Source organism: Notechis scutatus, chromosome 4 (assembly GCF_049901735.1).
Source record: "Notechis scutatus isolate UNSWTSFEM ecotype Mainland chromosome 4, rNotScu1.2, whole genome shotgun sequence".
Taxonomy (NCBI): Eukaryota; Metazoa; Chordata; class Lepidosauria; order Squamata; family Elapidae; genus Notechis; species Notechis scutatus.
In genome coordinates, this window is record NC_142012.1 from 148,893,864 (window position 1) to 148,921,782 (window position 27,919).

The following is a 27,919-nucleotide window of genomic DNA, read 5'->3' on the forward strand; positions in this document are numbered from 1 at the left end:
CTGATGGGTCCCTAAGAATTATGCGGAGACTACCGGGCCACATTAAACCACGCACTGCAGCAAAGTGCTTATCCAGTACCGGTAGTGCAACATTTACTCCATTCCCTGGGCGGCGGAAAGTTTTTGCCAAACTAGATTTAGCCCAGGCGTATCAACAATTACCTGTAGACCCAACCACAGCCGAGGCGCAACGATCGTAACACACAGGGGCGCATTTAAATGCAACGGCTCCAATTCGAGTAAGCGTCGCCCCTGGAATCTTCCAGAGTTTAATGGAAAGGTTGTTACAAGGGATAAAAGGCATTGTCCCATATTTCGACGATGTACTCATCGCCGCACCTAACAAAGACATCCTAGAAAGACGACTCAGAGAGGTTTTATGAAGATTCCAAAATGCAGGCCTCAGAGTAAAAAAAAGATAAATGCCAGTTATGTAATCGAAAAGTAGAATTTTGGGATACCTCCTGGACAGCCAAGGAATTCATCCCACCGAAGACAAATTACGAGCAATTAAAAAGGCACCCACTCCAAGGAACAAGGCAGACCTACAGGTTCCTTGGACTTATCAATTTCTATAATGTGTTTTTACCCCACAAAGCAACAGTAGCTGAACCATTGCATAGACTATTAGACAAAAAGCAACGTGGGTTTGGGGACAACGGAACAACATGCTTTCCAACAAGTAAAGAAATTGCTAACTTCTGATTCAGTACTTATGCAGTACAACGAGACCCTGCCACTCACTATCACATGTGATGCATCACCTTTTGGGGTTGGGGCAATTCTGGCCCACGTGGTACCAAACGGAGCGGAAGCCCCCATCGTCTTTTTCGCGAATCTTAGCTAAAGCTGAACGAAATTATAGTCAGCTGGACAAAGAAGCTTTAGCTATTGTTGCTGCAGTTAAAAGATTTCACGAATATGTTTATGGCCATGCGTTTACAATAATCACTGATCATAAACCGCTACTGGGGATCATTGCAGGTAATAAACCAACCCCGTATATATTGTCCCCCAGAATGACCCGTTGGTCTGAATTCCTGGCGGCCTACAACTACACCTTGCAGCACCGCCCGGGAAATCGATTCTCCACGCCGATGCATTGATCAGAACACCGCTCCCAGACGCTGTTGTGGATCCAGCCCCAACCCTCTCAACACTACAGATTGAAGCTCTACAGACACCACCCTTGACGGCTAGAGACATTGCTTTTGAAACGAAACGTGACCCAGTTCTGCAACACATACTACGTTGGGTTGAACGGGGTGGCTGATTTGACCAAATTGCACCTGAATGGGTGCCTTTCAAAGCCCGCCAAACCGAGCTGTTTTCCCAAAAAGGCTGTATCTTGTAGGGCGATCGAGTCGTAATCCCTAGCAAATTGCAACAGACTGTGTTGGCGGTATTGCATGAGGGACATCCGGCATTGTGCGGATGAAATCACTCGCGCACGTAGCTATGCTTGGTGGCCGGGAATCGACAAAAGAATCGAGGCCTGGGTCGCTGCGTGCCAACGTTGCCAGGACGTCAGCAACGCCCCACCTAAAGCAAGCCCAACCGAATGGGAACGCCGAGGGGACTGTGGTCCCGTATTCATATTGACTTTGCGGGGCCTACCAAAGGTCACACTTTCCTGATTACTGTCGCACTATTCTAACTGGCTCGACATTCATCGAATGCACACAACTACAACTGACTCAGTTATTAATAAATTAAACAGACTATTTGCCACGCACGGGTTTCCGGACGTGTTGGTCTCGGACAACGGCCCACAATTCACTGCATTGCCCTTTGAACAATATCTTGCTGATCGGGGCATCCGCCATGCGCTAACCTCGCCCGCGCACCCTGCGGCGAATGGACATGCAGAACGCATGGTACAATTTGTGAAAAGACCCTGCACAAAATGGAATTTGGCAACATCGACGAGAAAATCAATCGAATCCTCTTATTGCAGCACATCACGCCCACAGCGTGACCAACAAAACACCTGCTGAACTTCTTATGGGGCGGAAAATACAATCGCACCTTGACGGCTCCACCCCGCTTCAGACCGAAAACCTTTCGGTTCCAGCAGCAAATGCCGGGAATTTAAGGTGGCGATTTAATCTTTGCCAAAACTTTTCCGGCGACCGTTATGGATACCCGCAACCGTTACCCACCTCACCGGGCCTAGATCTTACCGCCTGCTAACAGACGATGGGAGGGTGTGGAAATGCCACATAGACCAGCTCCGATCGAGATTACCACCCAGTGCCATGACTTCCCCGGTTCACCAACTCAAGGGGGAGGGAGTATCGAGGAATTTGACTTTGATACAACTAATAGCAGGTCAACGGGAGCCCTACAGCCCAGCTAAGCACCGGAACGTGAAGCGGGGAGGAGTTGATGTCTTCAGGGAACTTTAATACGGGGAAAACGAACTGCAAAACCCCAAGAAACACGCAGTGGCAGAGACAGCCACAGAATGAATACAGCACGGAATCGCGTGCAGCGAAATAGAGCTTAACAATGGTCATCCAAAACGCTCCACCGAACCGGACATTAGACAAAACCGGTGGAGCCTCGGAATCATCCAGGCAGACCAAACGGCCTGCCTATCTTGAGGATTTTATCACAGCTCCCCTCAAACGGAACCCAAGGGGGGAGGTGTTGTGAATCAATAAAAGTGAATAACCTAAATGCAAATTAGGGTTGAAACCTGCACACTTGATTGGTCCTTATACAACAACTTGGGATTGGGTCAGAACCAGTCCCTGATTGGCCACTTTGGGACTGTCCTTATTGGTCAGTGTGTGTGTCTGTCTTGAGGGTGGTCTGTGTTTCGGCTCTCCAGACAGCGAGTTGTTTGGATTTGTCCCAAAGTAAGGGGTGAATCTTGTTGCTGAGTCTGAGGTGAAGTGTAAGAAGATCTTTGTTGATTTGGTCTAGGAGAAATCTTTTTGTGTGAAGTTCATTTCTAATTAGGGCCAATTCTGTTCTTTTTAGGATGCGTTTGGTGGCTGCTGTGTTGGTGTGGAATTTCAATTGGAAGCTTGTGGGAATTAAATTTTGATCTCGGCAGTTGCATAGGAATGCGAGGTCACATAAAATGGAAGCTCTTTGGACTTCAAGTTTTTCATAAGTCCTGGTCAGATGGTGGGTTTCCTCCCGTAGAGGTGCAATATTTGTTTTCTGAGGTTCTCGCGGGTATTTGTATGTGGATCTTTGGTTATTCGGGTTCTCTCCCGCGTAAGATTCAAAGTATCTAGGCAACGTTTCGGCGAGGTCCCACTCGCCATCTTCAGGCTTTGGTGCTTTCGGCTTAGTGCCAGTGCAAGCAGTGTGTGACCGGAGCTGCCATCTCTCTATATATACAAGTGGTGGGGGATGGTGTGCTGGGCTGGTTGGCTGTGCTGCAGCCTCTTGATTGGTTGATGGAGTTGATGTTGGTATAATGGGCTGTGTAATGGCCTTTTGTTGTGGAGATATCCTGGATCTTGTGCTGTCATCTCCTGGGTCGTTAGCCTCTTGTGTTTTAACGGCTTGGGTAATGGGTTGTGTGATGGGCTTGTGAGTTCTTTTGTTGTGGTATCCTGGGTCTTGCGTTGTAATCTCCTGGGTCGTTTGTGTTTTGATCTCTTTTCCATTAGCCTCCTGTGTAGTAACAGCTTGGGTAATGGGTTGTGTGATGACCTTGTGAGATTTATTGCTGTGGTATCCTTGGTCTTGTGCTGTGATATCCTGGGTCATTTGCTGTGTTGTGACTTCTTGAGTTCTTGAGGTGTAATTTCTTGAGTTTTCTGATGTGATGTCCTGAGCAGGTGGCTGTGATGTAGCATTTTGGGTTTTTAATATGGCTTTGAGTTTGGGGTCTGGGTCTGTGTTCGTTTGGCTTCGAGTTCGTGGTGGTGCCACATCTTCATGGTGGGGTCAGTTCGCTTCATGTATGGTTCAGAGGAGTTTGAAGTGGGTAGTGATGCAGCTGCAGTGCGGCTTCTGGTCTGTGGTCGTGTCTCATCTTCTGTGTGGGTGTGAGTCTGATTTTTACGTGGAAGTGTGGTGGTGGCATCTTGTGTGGCCCTCATGGGTGTGGGTCTGGTGTCATTTATCATGTTGGGTACTCGTCTGTTCATGAGGGCGGGTTTCCAAATGGCTGGTAAGCGGGAGGTGTCATCTCTTTTATTCATGCTGTGTGGGCGTTTTTCTATCTCTATGGCTTCTCTGATTATTCTGCTGCTGTGGTGTTCAGTTTTGGCGATAGTTCTGGTATTTTTTAAGGTCAATCTCATGTCCTGTGGCTTTGAGGTGTTGGACCAGGGAAGAGGTTGGTTCTTCTTTTTGATTGAGTTCTTATGTTCTTCAACGCGTGCACTTATTCTTCTGTTAGTTTGTCCAATGTATGTGGTGAGGCAGGCAGTGCAGGGGATTTCATATACTCCTTGGTTTTCTAACTCGATTTTGTCTTTAGGGTTTCTTAGGATGGTGGATATTTTTCTGTTTGTGCAGAATGCTGTTTTAATGTTGTGTTTTTGGAGGATCTTGCTGATTTTGTCTGTAGTGCCTTTTATATATGGGAGGAGGGCTTTGCCGTTCTCTTGTTCTCTGTCTTGGATTTTGGTTGGGGTTTCTTTTTGGATTAGGTGGGTGATCTTCTTTCTTTGAAATCCATTGGCTGTTAGTACGTTGGTGAGAGTGTTTAGTTCGGTTTTTAGGTGTTGTTCATCAGCTAAGCATTTTGTTCTGGAGATGAGTGTCTCAGCTACGGAATTGATCTGTGCTGGGTGGTGGTGTGAGAGTGCGTGTAGATAGCGGTTTGTATGTGTTTTCTTTTGGTAGATGGTGTGTCCTAGGGAGCCATTGGGTTTTTTGTATACCAAGACATCTAGAAAGGAAGTTGATTGTTAGCTTCTGTTTCCATGGTGAATTGTATTTTGGGGTGTAGGCTGTTGAGGTGTGTGAGGAAGTTGTTCAGTTTTTCTTTCCCGTGTGGCCAGATTATGAAGGTGTCATCTACGTATCTGAGCCAGAGTTTGGGTTTGTGATCATATTTTTCTAGAGCTTGTGTTTCAAAGTGTTCCATGTAGAGGTTTGCGATGACAGGTGAGAGGGTGATCCCATGGGTGCTCCTTCTATTTGTTTGTATTTTTGTCCATTGTAGGTGAAGTATGTATTGGATAGACAGTGGTTGGTCAGATCTAGGATGTGCTTGGGGGGTTGTATTTGTTTTGGATGGCTGTCAAGGCTTCTTTTATTGGCACTTGGGTGAAGAGGGATATGACATCGAAGCTAACTAGTAGGTCGCTGGGTTGTAAGTTTTGTTTCTTTATGATCTCGATGAACTGGAATGAGTTTCTTACATGTGAGTTGATGGATTCTGCATAGGGCTGTAGTTGTTTGGCGAGAAATTTGGCTAGGTTTTGTAGAGGTGAGCCTATGGAGCTGACTATTGGTCTAAGTGGAGTTCCTTCTTTGTGTATCTTGGGGAGACCATAAAGCTTAGGGCATCTGGATGATTTCTCTCTGGGTATGATTCTTTGCTGGATTTCTTCACTGATGGGGGAGGCTTTTATTTTGGATCTGGTGGTTTTTCCAGGTAGGTGGTGGGGTCTGTCTTTAGGGGTTTGTATGTGGGGTCTAGGAGTAGGTTGGTTAACTTGGTTTGGTAGTCAGATGTGTTCATAACCACTGTTGCGTTGCCCTTGTCTGCTGGTAGGATTATTATGCTGGTGTCTTCTTTCAGGTTACGTAGTGCAGTTTGTTCTTCTTTGGATAAGTTGCTTTTGGGTGGTTTGCTAGTGCAGAGGATGTTGGTGATTTCGAGTCTGATTCTATTAGCCTCATCAGGGTTGGTTTTGGTCAGGCTGGTTTCAACTCCGCATATGATGGTTTCTGTGGGGATGTGTTTGGGAGCAACAGCAAAGTTGAATCCTTTTGAAAGGACCTTGGTTTCGGCTTCGGTGAGGATCTTGTCTGAGATGTTGTGCACTGTTTGTTTCATGTGTGGCTGTGAGGGGAGTTGGTTTCTGGCATTGTTGTAGTTTTCTGAGTTTGTTGGTGTGTGTGTCTGTCTTGAGGGTGGTCTGTGTTTCGGCTCTCCAGACAGCGAGTTGTTTGGTTGTCCCAAAGTAAGGGGTGAATCTTGTTGCTGAGTCTGAGGTGAAGTGTAAGAAGATCTTTGTTGATTTGGTCTAGGAGAAATCTTTTTGTGTGAAGTTCATTTCTAATTAGGGCCAATTCTGTTCTTTTTAGGATGCGTTTGGTGGCTGCTGTGTTGGTGTGGAATTTCAATTGGAAGCTTGTGGGAATTAAATTTTGATCTCGGCAGTTGCATAGGAATGCGAGGTCACATAAAATGGAAGCTCTTTGGACTTCAAGTTTTTCATAAGTCCTGGTCAGATGGTGGGTTTCCTCCCCGTAGAGGTGCAATATTTGTTTTCTGAGGTTCTCGCGGGTATTTGTATGTGGATCTTTGGTTATTCGGGTTCTCTCCCGCGTAAGATTCAAAGTATCTGAGGCAACGTTTCGGCGAGGTCCCACTCGCCATCTTCAGGCTGGTGCTTTCGGCTTAGTGCCAATGCAAGCAGTGTGTGACCGGAGCTGCCATCTCTATATATACAAGTGGTGGGGGATGGTGTGCTGGGCTGGTTGGCTGTGCTGCAGCCTCTTGATTGGTTGATGGAGTTGATGTTGGTATAATGGGCTGTGTAATGGCCTTTTGTTGTGGAGATATCCTGGATCTTGTGCTGTCATCTCCTGGGTCGTTAGCCTCTTGTGTTTTAACGGCTTGGGTAATGGGTTGTGTGATGGGCTTGTGAGTTCTTTTGTTGTGGTATCCTGGGTCTTGCGTTGTAATCTCCTGGGTCGTTTGTGTTTTGATCTCTTTTCCATTAGCCTCCTGTGTAGTAACAGCTTGGGTAATGGGTTGTGTGATGACCTTGTGAGATTTATTGCTGTGGTATCCTTGGTCTTGTGCTGTGATATCCTGGGTCATTTGCTGTGTTGTGACTTCTTGAGTTCTTGAGGTGTAATTTCTTGAGTTTTCTGATGTGATGTCCTGAGCAGGTGGCTGTGATGTAGCATTTTGGGTTTTTAATATGGCTTTGAGTTTGGGGTCTGGGTCTGTGTTCGTTTGGCTTCGAGTTCGTGGTGGTGCCACATCTTCATGGTGGGGTCAGTTCGCTTCATGTATGGTTCAGAGGAGTTTGAAGTGGGTAGTGATGCAGCTGCAGTGCGGCTTCTGGTCTGTGGTCGTGTCTCATCTTCTGTGTGGGTGTGAGTCTGATTTTTACGTGGAAGTGTGGTGGTGGCATCTTGTGTGGCCCTCATGGGTGTGGGTCTGGTGTCATTTATCATGTTGGGTACTCGTCTGTTCATGAGGCGGGTTTCCAAATGGCTGGTAAGCGGGAGGTGTCATCTCTTTTATTCATGCTGTGTGGGCGTTTTCTATCTCTATGGCTTCTCTGATTATTCTGCTGCTGTGGTGTTCAGTTTTGGCGATAGTTCTGGTATTTTTAAGGTCAATCTCATGTCCTGTGGCTTTGAGGTGTTGGACCAGGGAAGAGGTTGGTTCTTCTTTTTGATTGAGTTCTTATGTTCTTCAACGCGTGCACTTATTCTTCTGTTAGTTTGTCCAATGTATGTGGTGAGGCAGGCAGTGCAGGGGATTTCATATACTCCTTGGTTTTCTAACTCGATTTTGTCTTTAGGGTTTCTTAGGATGGTGGATATTTTTCTGTTTGTGCAGAATGCTGTTTTAATGTTGTGTTTTTGGAGGATCTTGCTGATTTTGTCTGTAGTGCCTTTTATATATGGGAGGAGGGCTTTGCCGTTCTCTTGTTCTCTGTCTTGGATTTTGGTTGGGGTTTCTTTTTGGATTAGGTGGGTGATCTTCTTTCTTTGAAATCCATTGGCTGTTAGTACGTTGGTGAGAGTGTTTAGTTCGGTTTTTAGGTGTTGTTCATCAGCTAAGCAGAGAACCCGAATAACCAAAGATCCATATATATATATATATATATATATATATATATATATATATATATATATATATATATATATGTTTTCTGAGGTTCTCGCGGGTATTTGTATGTGGATCTTTGGTTATTCGGGTTTTCTCCCGCGTAAGATTCAAAGTATCTAGGCAGCGTTTCGGCGAGGTCCCACTCGCCATCTTCAGGCTGGTGCTTTCGGCTTAGTGCCAGTGCACTGGCACTAAGCCGGCCAGCCAGCTGGCAGTGGGTTCCTCAGCATGCCTAGATACTCTGAATCTTCTGTGAGAAAACCGAATAACCAAGATCCACATATATATATATATATATATATATATATATATATATATATATATATATATATATATATATATATATATATATATATATATATTCTTAAGTTTTTCGCGGTACTTACATGTATGGCATTCAGCTTTGTTCGGGTATTTTCCCATGTCATAGTAGTTGTGCTTTTAAAGTTGTAGCGGCGTTTGGCAGAATCTCATCTGCCATCATCAGGCTTCTGTATAGTGTTCATCTGTGAGTCAGGCTTTTACAGTGGTTTCAGATTTGAATTTAGGGCAGCCTATTGCTGTGCCAGAATGGTTTTTCTTCATCCTGATTGGTTGAGAGTCTTGGTCTGTGTTTATTGGTCTTGGAGTTTGCTGTGTTCTGCTTGATTGGTGTTTCTAACATCTTCTGTCTGTTTTTGGCTCTTTTGTATCTTGATTGGCTGGCAACATTGTGTTACTTACAGACCAAGACTCTCAACCAATCAGGATGAAGAAAAAACCATTCTGGCACAGCAATAGGCTGCCAAATTCAAATCTGAAACCACTGTAAAAGCCTGACTCACAGATGAACACTCTGAAGCCTGATGATGGCAGATGAGATTCTGCCCGAACGCTACAACTTAAAAGCACAACTACTATGACGTGGGAAAATACCCGAACAAAGCTGAATGCCATACATGTAAGACCTGCGAAAACTTAAGAAAACAAATATATATAAATTATAGTAGCACTTTTTTTTTAACCTTGCTGCACTGAAGTTATTTGTTTGGATTTAAAAATCCACCAATTAAAATTCTTTTAGTTAGAGATAGCGTGACAAGTTGTACAGTCATCTGATAATTTAGCAATTAGTTTTTCTGATCTTCCAGAAGAATCACTATGTTGTAGCAGATAGGAATTATTTAACAATTGGTAAATGAATCTGATTGTGAAAATGTCTAAGGTTCTATCTAAGGATCTTACATACACAGATATAGGAAAAAATCTAGCATGGAAATTAAATAATTTTGATTTCAGTTGAGAACGTACTTGGAGTAAAAGGTGGGTAGTTTAAATTGTTTGCTGCACAACCAGTTTTTGATCCTTTGACAAAATTGGATACCTCATTCATGTCCTATGAGAAAAGATTCATAGAAATTCATGGATTTGTAGTTGTGGTCTTCAGACATAACTCATCAGGACCCCTGTCCTATTCAACTTTAAAAAAAAATTAAAAAGCAACCACTCCTAGCAACATATTTAACTGCCACAATAATGCCTGCCACAGAGGTACCCATGGGTTACTAGAGAAGATATATGATTGAAGGGTCCTTAGTGCTCTCTGAACTTGATTTTTTTGCAGACATTTCATTATCTAAACTAGGTAATTATTATCAGTGAACTGATGATGTTACCTAGTTTGGTGATGAAATGTCTCAAGCAACCAAGCTCAGAGAGCACTAAGGACCTATCATTTCAACCCTGAGCCACAAACATTTTCCTCTAAAAATATGACCCACTTTCTAGTAAATGGGTGTTTTGGGACTGACAAAACCCATCATGGCAACAATTTTCAAGTTTACCTTTGAATTTTGTAAGCCAGTTACAGAGAAATTCCAATGCCTGTTTATCAAATTCTTAAGTGAGTAGCAGAACTGAATGGTGTTATTCATCTAGTTTTTCAAATGTTGTTGCCTGTCTCAGCTCTCTAACTCTTTAAAAAGAGAGACAGCCTTCCTTTTTCAATGGGAAATTTCTGTTGCTATGGACAATAAATCACAACAGCAGACTTTGGCTGATTTTATATGTAACCAAAAATCAAATTTTATTAGTGTTTGGGTTGTTAAACCACAAGAAAATTCTAAACCTTCAGGCTTACACCAGAAAAATAAGATAGCATCCTAGAACAAGGCTATTCTGCTATATTGTTGCTAAAAAAAAACAAAGTGGATGTTTTCATGTAATCCCTTGGAGCTGAGCTAGATTTAGAAATTAGACTATACCAACAATATTTTACATGTATTTAAAAAAATCAAAACATTATACAAAGTTTATATTCCTTGGGAAGAATGTATTGTTGCCTATGAAAAAAAATAGAAACTTAAAGATGGATATTTTTTGTTTATTGCTAAGATTTTTGCTAAAAAAGGGACATGGTGGCTCAGTGGATAAGACTCTGAGCTTGTTGATCAGAAAGGTCTACAGTTTGGCAGTTCAAATCCCTAGCACCATGTAATAGACTGAGCTCTCGTTACTTGTCCCAGCTTCTGCCAACCTAGCAGTTTGAAAGCATGTAAAAATGCAAATAGAAAATTAGGGACTTTTGTGGGAAGGTAACAGCATTCTGTGCACCTTCGGCCTTTAGTCATGACCACAGGACATCTTATGACAGTGCTGGCTTTCTATTAGAGATGTGCACCACCCCCTACAGCCAGCATATGACTAGCAGATATGTGCGAGGGGAATCTTTACCTTTACCTAAGTATTTTTGCTAGAAAATATTTGTTTCTTCACTGCTAAATAGTACTTACAATCCAAAGTCCATCAAAATGGATCATTTTGTGAAAATTGTTGCACTCATAAGCCCACCACAGAACAGCTTCAGGACTAGAAAAATCAGGGAAGACAGTTTTTCCTGGCCACACCTGTAGGTTAAAGAAAAGTATAAAAGTGGTCTACCAAAATATATAAGTATTTCCTTAAAACAGTTTTGCAAGATTCTAAGCAAAATGAAACAAGTGGAATATCTGAGTAATCTGTATTAAAAACAAAACTTGTTATGTGTGCATGGGAAGACAGTAAAATAGAAAAATGCAATTGTATGTTAGATACTGAAATTCTGTTTGTATTAAATTGTTTCTTTCTCATGTAACAACAGTACCACTTCAAGAAACTGTCAACTAGACAACTAAGTGGATATCATAAATGACACTTGGCTTTGTTGTGTTTTTATATATAGTATATATAACATACTGCTGAGTTCTGCTCCAGTTATTTTCTCTTAAGAAAATACACACAAAACACTGACACCTAAATAAGTCTCCATAATAGGATATATCTGTCACATGCATATACATCTGTTTTTTTACATAATTTTTGTATGCATATAAGTATAGATATACATATATGTGTGCATATGTGTATATATATGTATATGTATATATGTATATACATACATACATTTTTATGTGTGTGCACATATATTTTTGTATGTATATAGAGATGGGGGGAAGTGAGAGAGACCTAGAAATCGTGGACTGTAAGGAAATGTAAATCAGTTGTAATTCTTAGCAAATGGCTATCGACAAAGAAACCAACTTTTTTAAAATTTCATGCTTCAGGATGGATACGTAGGTAGGTAGCAAATTCTGCTTGCATTAATTTGTAAATATGAGTAAATTATTGTAGACAATGTTCAAAACATCAAATTTCTCATCTAGTAAATATTTTCTCTATAATTTAAACAAATAAATGCACTGAGGGAGAGAAGAAATTTGAATCTGTTATCATCAAATGCAAGATAAAATTGCTATACTAATTTAAATATTTTATATGAGTATTATACTTCTGCCCAGAGCTGTTTGTCATGACTTATTGAGCATGATACAGAATGAATGGAATGTTTATACCTTCATAGTGACAGACCTAAACATTATGTAAGAAATTACTAATAATCTAATAAAATAACTTGTAGGTTGCTGAACAGACCAGGAAGATTCTTAGTAAGCTCTATTGAATCAGAATAGAGCTGGAAGGGACCTTGGAGATCTTCTAGTCCAACACCCTGCTCAAGCAAGAGACCCTACATCATTTCAGATAGATGGCTGTCCTGTTTTTTCTTAAAAACCTCTAGTTGATGAAGCACCAACAACTTATGAATGCAAGCTGTTCCACTGGTTAATTGTCGTTGCTGTTAGGAAATTTCTCCTTAATTCCAGGTTGCTTCTCTCCTTGATTAGTTTCCATCCATAATTTACTGTCTTGCCCTCTAGTGCTTCTCAATATCTTTTTTGTAATGTAGTGACCCAAACTGGATGTGGTATTCTAGGTGTGATCTTACTCAGGGGTGGGATTCAACCGGTGCTACTACTGGTTTGGTGACTATGTTTTATTCTTGTTTGCATTTTTCTTTGACAAATTCTAATAAATAAATAAATTATTAATGTTGGGCTGATTTGTCTGTAGTTTCCTGAATTCTTCTTGTTATAGTTGTTTTTGTCTGTTTGTTTGTTTGAAGATGGGAACCACATCAGCTCTTTTACAATCCTCTGATACTTCCCTGGTGCTTCACAATTTTTTGAAAGATTTGGTACAATGGTTCTGAGATAACATCTATCAGCTCCTCCAGAACTCTGGGATATAATTCTTCAGGTCCTGTGATTTATATTCATCAAAGTCAGACAGGTGTTCTCTTATCGTTTTCTTAGGTTTAAAAAAAGTTATTTAATTTTTCAGAATATATCTGACAAAATAACCATTGTCAACATTGTGATTTATTCTCAATTTGATGATTGTGCCAATATTTACATTCCAGAACTAGATAAAGAAAAGTAGGTTCACTACACGGTCAGAGCAATCAACATGGATAACATTTATCAAAATGTTATGCCTTTCTCTTTTTAAGGGAGAAAAAATACAATGGGTTTCTTCAGAGTACTAAATAATAAAATAAATGGAGTGGAGAAGAGATCCCTGTTTTACAGATGATTCTGGATTAGTACAATTTTCCCCTCCTTTCTCTTTGTCCATTTTAGACATGTATTTGCTATAGTAATGTTCAAGTGGTTCAAAATTTATTTCTGAAAACAGCAACTTACTTCCCCAATAAGAGGGCTTATTCCATTTGACTCATTTATCCAAACTTTCATCTGTTCACCACGTAGGTATGCTTCATAAGGTGTATTGTTCATGAGGTTATTGACAGAAATAGCTGGATCCTTTAACAAAAAGAATTACAAATGTTAAACCTTTGCACAATTATGTAACCGATTGTACCCCCTGCAGTGGATAGCAGGGGTATTTTGCTATGCAACAAAGCAGAACAAAGTTGACAAACTCTATTACTCAGTGATGTCACCCCAACTTTACATGCCCATATCATGACATTGCAGGGCAAGACTTGTAAAGTGACATCATTGAACATGCCCTGATCCTGTAAAAGCCATCTTATTTCTTGCTTGCAGCCTTGCTTTCTGCCACTAAACTGCCAGGTACCAGTGGAGAGCAGCTGCTAAGGCACAATTAATATTCTGTTTATTTTTTGCCATCTGTTGGATGTTTTTTTTTAAAAAAAAAAACTTCTGGGAATGGAATTACAATATCCATTGACTATTGATTAGAATACAGAGAGAGTTGGCAACCTTTTGGTATATTTAATTGTGTGGGAAAGTCAAGGACCATCGTTAAAGATGAAGATGTAAAACAGGTGAGTCCGTGCTTGTTCATTTTTAACTTTTTAAAAATATTGTAATACTTCCATCATACATTTCTTGTACTTTTTGTTTTAAAATTGATTTATGATCCATTGAACCACAGAAATAAATAAGTCAATGAAGATTTATAGGAGGTTGCAGATAAACAATTATTAGACACCACTGTTCCTGAATAGAATAATACTGTTTCATCAGGTTCCCATTACTTTTACTGAAACAGTTGATATGGAGGTAAATCTTAGTACAAATAAGGAAGAAAAATAGGGTTAGAAGTAAAAAAAATAGCAAAAACCTTTTAATGTTTCAGGAAGGAGCAGAAATTGTAATGGGTAGACATGCTATTTGGCATTATAACTTAATATATATGAGCTGTAACATACAATATATGAACCTTGGTGTGCCATGTTAGAATTCAGTATTACAATCTAATTCAGCTCAATGCCAGGAGTTGGAGCCTCACTGGCTCAAGGTTGACTCGGCTTTCCATCCTTATGAGGTCAGTAAAATGAGGACCAAGATTGTTGGTAACAATATGCTGACTCTGTAAACTACTTAGAGAGGGCTGTAAAGCACTGTGAAGTGGTATATAACTCTAAGTGCTACTGCTATATGAAAACAATTGCTGATAAATTGTTTCAATAATTGTTTCATTTGTTCATTTGAACTATTTAAATTAATCAGAATTACCAGTATGATGACATATTTCTGCCCGTGGTCATGAAGGTCTTGGACAAATTCAGGGAGGCCTGCAAAGTTTATCTTGTCATAAGTAAAATCTTTCTTATCTTCCATGTAGTCAATATCAGTATATTGAACATCCTGGAAAAAAAATTGCAGCCATTGGAAATGTTGAATTTTTACACTGTTACAACCCAGGCAGAACTGTGAGGAATCATCCTTATCACCAACACCAAGATCATCACAGTCTATATGATGAATGCCAAGAAAAGCATAAAAGAAAGAAAATTGGTGCTGATGAGCTTTTTAATAAAAATTAAATAATTGGATACATTAATTCTATTTCATATCTAAGTCTCCATTGGACATCAGAGTATATGAAATATGGTTATTGTTCTACCTATAATATGGCTCATTCTGACTGAGCATGAAGGTTCATTTAGTTTCTTGGATCCTGTTATCAATGTAATATTCAGAAAATTATATTTTCCCTGAAACTGCACCTCTGGCTCATTATAAAAGCCAATGCCCCCATCCCCAATTTTCATTACCATAATTACTAGCTATGTAGCCACCCTAATTTTTTTCTGTAATGTATATAAAAAGGAAAATACATTGATTTATCCTTTAATATTGCCTAGAAAATTGGTTTCTCCAAACACATCATTTTACTGATAGAAAGAAAATGTATATGTTGTTATCTAATGAAGCTGATGTTTTAGCTAAGGGAACTGTTCCTTGCATTAGCTAAATTAAATATTCACAGGTGTGACAAAATTCAGCACCTGTTCCCATTTTAATTCTTCAGCCTCCAGGAAAGACTTTTTTTAAACTAGATTCCTAGCAAGTATAAATTTTTGTAAAATGACATTCTTGATTTTGTCCTCTCTGTATTACCTAAACATTGACTATTTTATTGAAATCCTATCTAACTGTGATCCTTTACTAAAACACCAGGATTCTAGGTGATATTCGAAGAAATATTTCATTTCCATTGATTTGATTCAGAATAGCTGATGTGAGAAAAAAAACCCACTATAATTTCCTTAGCCAGAGTGAATTCTACCAGTTATATCAAGAATAGGCAACCAACTACCAAAATTGTATGTTGCCCCAATATCTTTTCCAATAAACAACAAAGCCCATTTTAAAGGACAATGGAAACATTTCCCACTGTGTTAAAGTAGGAAGCACATAAATATTGTACTATCCTAAAGTATCCTAAATGTAAAAGGTAACCAGCTCAAGGGATCAAATGCATATCAGTCTTGAGTCCTTTCATACCCATCTTGAATTCCACTGACTCTTATCTACCACTTATCTACCACTTGCTTTGACTGTTAGTAGTCCAGATTCTTGTAGAGTGCTTTAGCATATAATAACCCTAGATGAACTGCCTGATTACTGATTTCCTGCATTTAACATTATATATATATATATATATGTGTGTGTGTGTGTGTGTGTGTGTGTGTGTGTGTGTGTTCATAGATTTTCATGGGTACAGGTATGTAGGTCTAGGTGTGTATTATATATATATAATACAAAATATCCTTTTAAAAAGTCCTAAAATAGGTTTACATTTTAGTTGGAAACAATTTTTTTTAAAAAAAATTCAGCTGCCCCAAATCAGGAAATAAAGAGTATTAAATCCTAACCCTCTCTACTTTGTAAATCAACTTACTCTTTGTGACCTCCTATTTTCTACCAAAAAATGTAAAGTGTATCCTCTAATCCAAAATTTATCCATCCTTAGATTATAACTTTCTTCCTTACTTGTTCTTCCTGCTATCCTGTTTTCCCAAAGCATGATGTTGTCATTGAATTAAAATTGGAACAATGACATTAACAATTCCCATATAATTCATAATTTCTTCTTCCATCATAGTAGCAAAGAAAAAGATTACCAATGGTTTATGCATATTGTAAGAATATGAGATCTCATAATAAAAATAGCAAAAGTCCTAGACACATGGAAAGGGACCTTAATTTGGTCAAAATTGAATTTATTAAATGAGCATAGATTTGCTTCCCATGGTTCTGCTTCAAGGGAAACTAGACATCAAATTCTACCTTCAACATTACAAATCCTTCAAGAATTGTATCTTTCTACTTATCACAATAGTACAGCAAATGGAATCAAAAAGTCTTCAAAATAACTGATTTTCCCCTCCAATCAATAATGTACTGATTTGTTAACTAAACAGATGTATGTAGCCACCCAATTCTCACACAGTGACTCCACTCCTTCTCCACTCTTACATTTTTACTTACATAAGGTATTCCAGCTGCTCGATTCCTTTCTACTACAGCTTTCACTTCATTAAGATCTGTGTAATTCCATCGACAGATATGGAAGCCGAGATTCCAATAGGAGGGCATCAGTGGAAGTCCTATCAACTTTAGAATTAAAATACAAAACAAAATTTAAGAGGCTAGCAAATCCTTTTGCATTTGCATTCTATTGTTTATAGAGAAGGATATTTTCTTGAAATGTAATTACAGAGGAAGACTACTGAAATCTCTGTACCATCATGCTACTGGACAAGACATATTCATATTGACTTAGTTATGTATGAAAAGGGTAATGCAGTTTTAAGCTGCTGCCAGAATGAAGAAGAAATTTAGATTCTTGTTTTACTGTATTTCCATTGTCTAAACCGAGTGATACAGGAGTCAGTATAAATGTTTGGTAGTACTTTGGGGTTGCATGAGATTGAACAGCAGCAGCAATAGCAACAGAAATCTTCCTCCAGATAATGCCCCAAAACTACTAGTTAGGATTTTGATCCTAGTAAGAGAGGTTGGCTGAGATGAGATGTAGGATTTGATCTAATTCAGAGAGATATTCATATGGCAGAGACAACCAGGGATGTCTTTTGTCATTTCTCTTGTGTATCTGATATGTCTTTTCTAAAATAATGTCTATCAATATTTTCTGTTGTTAGTTCAATAAAGGGTAACCATAACATGCTCTGCAAAGCTCTTTAAACTTAGCTGGATTTTTATGAGTAAATTCCAGGCGGTTATGGTTATATCTATGTCAGATTATCTACCGTAATACTAGTCCTAGCAACTAACTATGGTATTGTTACTAGCTTTGATTCTAGGTTTAGTTGAAGTGACCTGTACATTATGACTGTGGACAAAATATTTTATAAATCCTTTAATATAAACTGATCTGACAATTTCACTTTTCTTCTGAGGTTTTTCTTTGCATCTCTTACTACTGGATAGAAACAGAACAGAAAGGACTATACAGATAGCATTTTCACTTATAGTGCTCCTAATCTAGAATAGCTTCTTAAGAAAAGCATATCTTCTCTTTCAGTATAGACAATAACATATAGAGCTCTACTCTATAAGCACCAAGTAAAAACATGATAGAAAAAAACATACCAATAGATATTCTTGTACTACTTGTTCTGGAGTATTTCCTAAGAAGACATAGAAATCTAAAATTCCACCAATTGTTCTATATGTTACAGCAGGAGCAGGCTGAAGAGCAAAATCTGTTAGGAGAAATTCTTAAAATTAATTGAGATTTAAACACAAGAATATTGTTTTAATTTTTACTCCTAAATTATTGTGTAAATTTAATATATGAATGAATAGGAATCTTCCCAGGGCTAGCATGTACCTTTCAAATTTTTGCATATTTCAGTTTGCTGTTGGAATTCTCAACTGTAAAAAAAATCCCAATATCCTTTTAATGGTCTAACAAAATATGTACTATTCTTAATTGTTCCTTGAGAATCTCATAAAGATTGAATGAGGGACCACCAATGTTTATGGAGACTGAGTGATTAAAAGATGGAAATTATGCTGAGGATTCCAATTTAACCATATAGACATAGGTCAATTGACTTTTAATATCTATAAACAATACTTTAGATAATATTATCTAAAACTGTAATGACAGTTTTCAGTGGAGCTGCATAGAAGCACATCTGGAAGAAAAATAACATAGAAACAATATGAGATTCTTCATAAATATTTACACTGCCTTGGTATAATGCTTACAAATAGAACTATCAGTGTGATTTGGGAAGGAAAAGCAGTAATGTTATATCTGGTAACCTACCATGCCATTGCCTCACCAAGATTAAGGACTTAATTTTGAATAGATAGGATCACACTGTTTCACAATTAGATTCTCACTATTATTAGTTCGAACAGTATAATTAAAATACAACTTGCTCAGAATAAATGCATTGGATAAAAAATGTGTAGTATAAAACATACCTGCTGATTATCTTGTGCATTTATCATACACATGTAGAAAATTATTTAAGAAAGCCAGGTGATTTTTATCAAAATCATAAATAATTTCCTTACCCATGGCATTACTGTTCATAAGAAACACTCCGAATGAATGTCCACTCTTATCTTCTAGACATAAGAAGAAAGTCTGAGCACCATACAGGTTGCTCATATCCTTTGAAGGAAACAACAACTATATATAAATATGAAAGTTCATTAGAAATCCTAAGTGTTGAAACTGAATATCTTAAACCTTTTTTTATTTTTTTTTAAATCCCACACTAACACGACCTCCCTCTTTCCCTCCCCCCCCCGCCCCCCCTGGGCACCGATTAAACTGCCTTAAACATATATACTAGCCTTTTAATTAAGTGAAGAACCACATATCATATATCCTTGAATTTAGACCACAGCTAATTAATGAAATTCAGTTTTTCTGATTTTTCAAGTATCTATTGTTAATCCACTTCTTGTCCTACTGTCTAGAATCAGTGGATCTATTGGTTCTATTACAATATAAATAATTTATTCAGGCACTTGACATAAGACTGTTTATGAAGACCATCCAAAAGGTACAGTGGGTCTAAAATGCAGCCTATTCAGTTCTAGATTCTTGCTGATACCATCACTCCTTCTCTTATGGTAACTCATCCATTCCCATACAAACTTTTTCAGTTTGCTTGTTTTTGTTCATAAGCATTTTTTTCCCAATCAAACATGTTTTTTTAATTCTCCTAAGATTTTTAATATAATATGGTGATATTTAAATGGGTGTGCTATAAATAAAGTTTCTAATCTAAACTATGTCTGCTGCCTTTGCTTTCTCAGTTTATATATATATATATATATATATATATATATATATATATATATATATATATATATATATGTGTGTGTGTGTGTGTGTGTGTGTGTGTGTGTGTGTGTGTATATATATATATATATGTTTTCTTAAGTTTTAAATGGTACTTACATGTATGGTGTTAGAAACTTGGTTTGGGTATTTTCCCGTCATTGTAGTTCTTTTAAAGTTGTAGCGCGTTTCAGCAGAATCTCATCTGCCATGGCATGCCATGGCAGATGATGATTCTGCCTAACTTGTGCTAACAAACTACAATACGTGGAAAATAACTGAACAACAGCCAACACCTATATATATATATATATATATATATATATATATATATATATATATATATATATATATATATATATATATATATATATATATATATATATATATATTTGTGAAGGTATATGTATTATTTTTACTTATTCTGGAGGGGGGATATTATTTGATTAAACGTACTACAAGCTCTATCTATTGGGAAAACTCTTTTTGGAGACCAGATTACAAAAGTTAAAAAGTAAAAGAAAGTTAAAATACATAATATTTGCCTTCTTTGTCCACATTTTAAAAAAAACCTGGAACAGGTTCTAGAACTATATCCTTATAATCCTCCTCCCCCTCCCCACCTCCTCCATCACCAGTTCTCTACAGAAAGGAGAGAAAAAAGGATTGCAAAAAAATGTTGCAATAGAAGTCACTGGAGTACAGGTACTCCTCAATTTACAACTGTTTGTTTAGTGATCTTTCAAAGTTACAATGGCAGTGAAACAACAACAACTGTTTTTCACATCCCCAATAGTCATTTAGTATCCCCAATGGTCATGTGAACAAAATTCGGATGCTTGACAATTGACATGTATTTATGACATTGCAGTGTCACCTATTGTGTCTGGGTCACCTATAGTGAAAGCCTTTATGACCTTCTGACAAGCAAATTGGAAAACCAGCATCATTTAACAACCATGTTACTAACTTAACAACTGCAGTGATTCACTTAACAACTAAAGCAAGAAAGCTCATGAAATAAGGAAAAATTCACTTAACTACTACCTTACTTACCGAAATAAATTTTGGACTCAGTTGTGCCCATAAGTTGAGGGCCACCTATATTCTTAACAAGCAAACTGTGCTTTCTTCCTTTTTGGTTCTCCTTTATGCCTTGCTTTAATTTTAAGAAATGCTGTCCTACCATTTGATTCACAGCAAAGTCAGAATCATGCTTCTTGTATAAAATGGAATCACAATTCAAAAATGTGTATTTTGCTTTCCTTCTTTCATTTCATTCATTCAGAATTATGTTCATATTTATTTTACTACTTCGGAAGACCAAACTTGATGCAGAATCAGAAGAAGACACTTACCCCATTGGGAAAAGCATCCCGGGTAAAGATAGGCCATGTTTTCCAGTTAAAATCATGCCGATATTGTCGATGCACATGTTCTCCTACGCCATAAACATTCCAGCTAGGCACTCTAATGGAAAGCTGTAAGAACTGGTCAGCATATATCAGAGGTCCTATACTGGTGTTGAAGCTGTTTGAATGATCAAAAGTATTATGCTTTTTATAAACTGGATTTTAAAAAATGCATTCAATTCACATTGTATTCGTACTAAGAATACCTTGTAAAGAAAAGGGGGAAAAAGCTAAGGAAAAGACCAGCATTTGTCTAAATTGACATAAGAGCTTAAAATTGGGTCACCAGTAAGAACTATAGTCACCAAGACAGGACACTACAGGACACCAGAAACATTTGGAAGAATAGATAATAGGTCTTTATTCCTTAACAGGCATTGCTCACTTTCTTGACTGCTGCTGATGTATTGTTTTAATTACTCCTTTTCAATATTGTGATAAGGATGTTACATAAATAAATGATGGCAGTCAAACTTCCCAGAAGGAAGATTACTTCTGATTCTTGCCTAAATTGTGTAACAACAATGAATATGTTAGTGGATACACTTACATTTCATGTTGAACAACAGAGCTACAGGTAACAAAATCTGGTATGAAACACGCAAAAACATCTTCTGGTTTAGAGTCTTTCCTGAGACCCTATTCAACGTGCAAGCAACTTATGGTCTATGAGATACTTTCTATTAGAGATGTGTGCAATTCAAATAACTGCATTTACTTAATGCATTTACTGCATTAAAAAATGTTTGAAAATTTATTGTCAATATATCGGCAACAGTTCTCAAAGTGTGGTCTAGGGACCTCTGAAAGTTCTTGAGACCCTTTCAGAGAGTCTGTAAAGATAAAAGTAATCTCAATATAAGTTTATAATACAGTAAATATGACAGATATAGGCCATATAAACCAAAGTCTCACTCATTTTTAAGAACCTAAAAGGAGCCTGAGATCAAAATAGTTGACAATTGCTACACAATTAATCTTAGAGGGGGGAAGTGGTTGAACAATTATGAACTGTTGGCTTATATATATATATATATATAAATAAAACAAGGAACAGAAAGGTAACTTACAGGACTTTATTATTGATATTCCTGATCACACTGATTCCAAAAGGATTGTCTGTGACTTCTATTCGATACATTAAGTTGGTTGCTTTAGATCCCTGAAAAGGTTGAACATTTTCATGTGGGACTTCATATCTATCTTTGTTGGCAGGATCTGTAATCTGTTAAAACCAACCAGCAACATAAAATTTTAAAATGAAATAAAATTTGACATAGTGAATGCACAATTTTCCCTCATCTGAAATATTCTTTCTATTATTTTCAGCGCTACCAGTACGGTAGAACTGGGCCGAACCGGTAAAATAGCACCACTGTGGCAAACCAGACAGTTGGGTTTCTCAGTGAATATCTGAAATGTCCTGAGAAATTTCAAATTGGCTGTAACTCAACATGACAATGCTGACCTTAAGACAGTTTTTCCTGGAATATATTTTCATAGAAAGTACTCTTCAATATATATGTTAACTAGCTTGTTCCTCAATAGGTATGGAACATACCTATTTATATGGTTATACTCATTTAACTTAAGATGCAGATCATTTTAAGATGATGAATCATAATGTTAATTTTGCTTTATATACAATATTCTATAATTGGACAATACACCCTTTCAAACAAATATTTTATTTTTATCTTTGAAGGTACAGAATAGATCTAAGCTGCAAAATTTCAGATGTTCCCCATATGCTAGCAAATATTTAGTGCTTTCTATGTCTCTGTGCTGTTATCTAATGGACGTCTGAAATTTTACAATCCAGATCCAGTATATTTAGCAAAAATAATAACATTGTACCAACTGAAAATTTGCCTCCAATTTCTGCACAGTGGACTTTAGCCCAGTGATACATTATGTGCTTGTCATTCATTAATCTTGTCAGCTTGTCATTCACTAATCTTTTCTTCTATAAATATTATTATTATTATTATTATTATTATTATTATTATTATTATTATTATTATTATTATTATTATTATTATTATTATTATTATTATTTCATTAAAAAAAACCATTCTAACCTTAAAATGAAATCGGTTTGCAGTTTGATATTCTGCAGTGAGATGAAGCTTTTCAATATCATTTCCAAACAGGGATGGAGAAGGTAGTCTTATTAGAGTAGCTTCAAATCCTAAGAAAGAAGGAAAGGAAGGAAGGGTGTTACTTCCAGTATTGACAATAATTATAAGAATACTAGGTATTCTTCAATTAGGACAAAGCAAAGTAAGAGAATAAGGCATGCAGTTTACTGATAAAGCATTCTGTCCATTCTGACCTTTAGATTAAATCTGTGTTCAACATATCTGAAGCATTTTTCAATCCAGCATCTATCCTTTTTTTTACATAACAATTGAATAAAGGAAGTTGATTAGGGTGAACCTCTAGACCAAAATCAGTCAGTGAATTATACAGCAAAATAGGCTTTGAATCTCTCTGTGTCTGTATTATGCAGTTCTTTTAGTTGATCCTTCATTCTGAAGCTTCTATACTGCTCTTTTCCATTGTATGGAAGCTGATGCTCCTGAAAAATGCTGTAAGAATTTTCTGCATTGAACTTAGCCACTGATAAATTGCACAATAATTGAAAGAACTTCACTGACTTCAATTTGTTACTGGACCAAGATTTTTCTTTAATCTATAGGGTTCTAAAAAAAAAAAAAATGAATCTGTACATGAAACAAAAGGAAGATCTGCTTAAGTCCTGGAAATATTCTCAAATACTTTCCTAGTTCTCTCACAACTTGTGGATTCTCAGATCCATATGAATCATTAATATCTCATCTTTCTGGCACTTAATTAACAATTATTTTTATTTATTTCTTTATGGTCCAAGACAAAGTCATAGTAAACAATTAAACAATGCATAATAAAATACTTGAAAAATAATTTATTTTATATGTATTAATTTTATGTTTAGAAGTGATAAAAATAGTAAAAAATAACATCAATTTTAACCTTACCTCCTAACTAAAATAACCTGAAACCCCAAATTCTTAGTAACTAGCAAATGGTTATGAACAAAATGCTAACTTAGCCTCCTGACTCAAAAAGTTTGAGAATTTAGGAATGGCTGTTTCTCTTTCCCATATTAAGTGGTGCAGAAACAAAGAAGATACTTGATCTATCAGATTTTAAATTTATTAGTAAGACAGAAATTAAACATTAAGTTATCCATATGCTGAAAATACTTTTTATTTTACATGTTATGTTCATTGCCTTATTTACATGCTGAGTATGTTGGATCTATAAATATCTAATAAGTCTGGAGTTTAGGCTTCTTCAGCTTACCTGGATTTGTATCTGACATTCTTCCTTGAACTTGGTACCCATGATTTTTTGAAAAGTAGCACCAAGGTACATGTGTTTCATTCTGAGGATCCCAGCAACAGCCACGGAGTACACACAGGTCCTGTATCATCAGCATTAAAAGGAAATCAGAACTTTGACCACCAAAATAAACTCCAGATTAATTTTGGGACAATAGTCTGTATCTAACCATTAATGTCAGGAAAGCTGCACAGTTTGAAATCAACTATCACTGACCTTTTATGTAGATTTTTAGTTTTCATATATTTCTTTTGCAAACAGATTTTGTACTTACATGTGTTCCAAATTACCAATAAGTGTTGCTTTTCAGACTTATAAGCATTCAAGCAACTGTTACAGCAGCAATAGTAGTTAACATATCTGTAGCTTTACAAACAATATACAAGATAAAACTTTTTAAAAATATAGCATTCATTGAAATCAATTCAAAGCATTCATACACAGCAAAAATATCTTTGAAAAATACAAGCACTGCCTTGCCCTTGAAAAGACAAAGCATGAGGTTTCTCTTTGGAGAAGACATTCCAATATCTGTTGTCAGTAAAAAGAACTTCCTTTCCTACTTAGGACTGTGGAAAATTGACTAAGAAAGTCTCTGTCTTAATATACATTTGAGATTCATTTTAAATTAATTCACTTGCTGTAAAATGTGTGCTGCTACTCTTTCAAACTTAATGTACTTTTTAAAGGGAATTCTGAGAACTTGGGGTGAAATATATTCCGTTCAGTCAGTTACCAATAGCCTGACAAGTCTTTAGTAAAGGAAAATATGGAAATTCACTTTCTTCCAATAACTGGATGAAAACTGGAATAGATCCTATTCCTTTAATACAATGAGGGTTTCGTTTTGTGGTGGAGGATGTGTACAACTACAAAACTATTTCAATGACGCAGATTAAGTAATATCTTCACCACACATTCTGGGAGTGGATATTGATCCCAGTAGCTACTCTAAACAGGGTCATGACTTGGAAATTCACCACCAAAGGAGAGTTGCCAAGATGTTTTCCTACTGCAACTCAGAAGGTGAAAGGTTGACAGGCCAGTTGAAGACTGGCAAAGCTGTTGGCTGTAAATTGTACTCCTGCAGAAATGATAAAGAATAATGCTGACTAGTGGATCTCAATTTTGGCTGCCCTCATCTCATTTATTAACTCCTCTGGATAATTTTCAGAAGACTGATATGACTGTAATTGTTCTGGTTTATAAGAAAGGGCTCACATTTGATCTAATTAACTATTACTCCATTAGCTTCCTAAGCCTAATTGGGAAAGCTTTGCACAAGGCACCTCTGTGATAAATTCATTGGTTGGATAATGAGGAAATCATTGAAGATGAACAGACAGAGAAGACTTGATTTTATAACACCTGAATGAAAGATGTATGACATGGACAAAGAATCCCTCTGCAGAATTTAAATTGGCTTTTGATATTATAAATGGGGAAGAAATGGCAAAAACCTGAGATGTCTTCAATGGATTGTGGCTCTTTACTCTTATCAGAAACCTTTATGATAGGAACTGGATGTGAATAAGATATCTTTCTTGGAAACATTTGATAAAAATATATTTGAGGACTCCTTCGTGCTCTCTGCGATTGCTTGTTTTCTTGCAAATTTTTCATTATACTCTAATTAGGTAACATATAGATAGATAGATAGATAGATAGATAGATAGATAGATAGATAGATAGATAGATAGATAGTATTCAGCTTTGTTCGGGTATTTTTCAAAGCTGAATACCATACATGTAAGTACCCACGAAAACTTAAGAAAACATATATATATCCATCCTTAGAAACCCCAAAGATAAAATTGACCTGGAAAACCAAGGCATATACGAAGTCCCCTGTGCATCATGCCCGGCCACATACATTGGACAGACCAATAGAAGAATAAGTACCCACCTGGGTGAACACAAAAATGCAGTCAAAAAGCTGGAACACACTTCCTCACTAGTCCAACACATGGAAGCCACAGGTCATAGCATCAATTTCAATGGCACCAAAACCCTAGCCACTATAGAAAACCCCAGCCACAGAATTATCAGAGAAGCCATAGAGATTGAAAAAAGACCCGAAAGCATGAATAGAAGAGATGATTCCACCAGACTGTCAATTATTTGGAAGCCTGCACTCACCAACAAAAAAATCTCCACACCACTAGCCAGGCAAACACCTGGGCACAAACAGATCCCCCCTGATACCTCCAGCTCAAACACACCCCAACCAGGCACCCAGATGAAACCTAGCTTCCTAACAAATGATAGCCATCCATTTACCCGGAGCCAAGCTGCACAAAAGGCCTCCAATAAAGGAACACAATGTTGCCAACCAATCAAGACACAAAAAGAGCCACTAAACAGACAGAAGATATTAGAAACACCAATCAAGCAGAACACAGCAAACTCCAAGACCAATAAACACAGACCTAGATTCCCAACTAATCAGGATGAAGAAAAAACCATTCTGGCACAGCAACAGGCTGCCCCAAATTTAAAACTGAAACAACTGTGGGGGCCTGACTCACAGACGGACACAATCAGAAACCTGATGATGGCAGATGAGATTCTGCCAAAACGTTGCTACAACTTTAAAAGCACAACTACGCACAACGTGGGAAAATACCCGAACAAAGCTGAATACCATACATGTAAGTACCCATGAAAACTTAAGAAAACAAATATATATATATATATATATATATATATATATATATATATATATATATATATATATATATGTATGTATGTATGTATGTATGTATGTATATATATATATATATATATATATATATATATATATATATATATATATATATATATATATATATATATATAATTATTTTTCTTAAGTTTTCACAGGTATTTATATGTATGGTATTCAGTTTTGTGTTACTGCGATCATTATAGTTGTGCTTTTAAAATTGTAGCAATGTTTTGGCAGAATCTCATCTGCCATCATGGATTCTGCCGAAACGTTGCTACAATTTTAAAAGCACAACTATAATGACATGGGAAAATACCCGAACAAACCTGAATAACATACATACATACATACATACATACATACATACATACATACATACATACATACATAACAAAAATATATTTGTTTAATATGGAGTAAAGGATGACTCATTTTCAACCCATTTTCATCAGTTCTCTAATTTCTGTCTTACATAAATCTGACTTCTCCAAAGATAGTTACAAATCCAAACCATCTCAGATCTGGAATATATGGGTGATATCCTGATTTTTAATTTAAGAGTACATAGTGCTCTTAGAAATATGCACTAATGCAGCATTCCCCAAATTTTCCAGGTTGGCTGCCCAGCATGGAGTGGGGATGATTTTTGACAAATGGCAGACATGTGCACAGGCATGTGTGAGCACAGCATTATTGCAAGTGATGGCTGCGCACACCTACCATTTATGTGTGTGGACCTGTGAGCACCGGTGCTCACTGCTCACATGAATTGGGCTTCAAACACTGTCATCCACAACTCACACAAGTTGGGCTGTAAGCACTGGCACCCACCGCTCGTGTGAGTTGGGCTGTGTGTGCAAGTGCACTAGCCTGCCACTCATGTGGCCCAGTTGTGAATAGTCCAGGGCTCAGTAATGTGCTGTGGCCCACAGGTTGCGAATCCCTGCATTA

At 37.3% G+C, this 27,919-nt stretch overlaps 1 protein-coding gene across 1 annotated transcript in view; it reads right to left on the reverse strand.

Moving 5' to 3' along the window:
• Positions 1-27,919, reverse strand: part of SI (sucrase-isomaltase) — a 180,985-nt gene that overhangs the window by 71,214 nt on the left and 81,852 nt on the right. The window contains exons 4-14 of the mRNA XM_087965277.1: positions 24,223-24,343; positions 22,956-23,065; positions 21,945-22,099; positions 20,821-20,992; positions 18,685-18,784; positions 17,746-17,858; positions 16,621-16,746; positions 14,359-14,490; positions 13,057-13,176; positions 10,771-10,884; positions 9,290-9,374 (exon numbers count right to left, since the gene is read on the reverse strand). Of these exons, the coding sequence (XP_087821403.1) occupies positions 9,290-9,374; positions 10,771-10,884; positions 13,057-13,176; positions 14,359-14,490; positions 16,621-16,746; positions 17,746-17,858; positions 18,685-18,784; positions 20,821-20,992; positions 21,945-22,099; positions 22,956-23,065; positions 24,223-24,343 (1,348 nt within the window). The remainder of the gene's footprint in view (positions 1-9,289; positions 9,375-10,770; positions 10,885-13,056; positions 13,177-14,358; positions 14,491-16,620; positions 16,747-17,745; positions 17,859-18,684; positions 18,785-20,820; positions 20,993-21,944; positions 22,100-22,955; positions 23,066-24,222; positions 24,344-27,919) is intronic.